The sequence below is a fragment of the Sphaeroforma arctica genome (genome assembly GCF_001186125.1).
Source record: "Sphaeroforma arctica JP610 unplaced genomic scaffold supercont1.13301, whole genome shotgun sequence".
Classification (NCBI taxonomy): domain Eukaryota; class Ichthyosporea; order Ichthyophonida; genus Sphaeroforma; species Sphaeroforma arctica.
This window is the reverse complement of record NW_014027257.1, coordinates 1-665: the sequence shown is the minus strand read 5'-3', so window position 1 is coordinate 665 and position 665 is coordinate 1. Positions and strand designations below refer to the sequence as shown.

Sequence of the window (665 nt, the reverse complement as noted above, 5' to 3'; positions counted from 1 at the left end):
CTACCCCCTACCCCCTCCCCCCCCCCCCCACCCCACCACACACACATGCACACACACACATGCACACACACCGCGCGCGCGCGCTCGCTCGCTACACACATATTGTATCAAATACTTACCTCATACAAAGCAGATCTTACACTGTCAACGGCACATCACACGCCTACTCAACCATTCATGTATCGTATGGCATTCCGCCAACTGCAGGGCTATGACTATGGCATTGGGCAAGGGCCTGGACAGGAGGGTCACGGTGGATCGACGTTCTGCGGTGTTGCAGCGCTGTCGCTGATGGACCGATTGGGAGATATGAGTCCAGCACAGAGGGTGTGTGAGCGTATGCAGAGTTCGAGTCGGTGTACTTAGGCCTTTCAAGGGTGTGGCTTGGCTGTCTTTGCGGGGTATATGTATTGTGCTCAGCTGTATTATTATGTTTGTGTATGTACGAGGTTATGTGCTGATGCGTATAGCCTTTTAATATTGTACGTTCTTCATATTGTGAAAGCTGAATAATCACATTTTAGAGTACTGTTCGATATCTCTAATCTTACCTTACAAAGTATTCGAATATTTATCGATAGATACTGATACATGTACCACTGCCAAAGTAGACTGTGTGGTGTTAGTTGCGATCTATCTCGTCATGTGAAACTATAACATTGTAC

General features: G+C 47.7%; 1 protein-coding gene across 1 annotated transcript; it reads left to right on the top strand.

Annotated features, from left to right (window-relative positions):
• Positions 1-186: 186 nt before the first annotated feature.
• Positions 187-327, top strand: SARC_18036 (hypothetical protein; the record flags this gene model as incomplete). The annotated part of the gene is made up of 1 exon (XM_014287881.1): positions 187-327. A coding segment is annotated over one exon (141 nt), but the record flags the coding sequence as incomplete, so codon positions are not given.
• Positions 328-665: the final 338 nt, after the last annotated feature.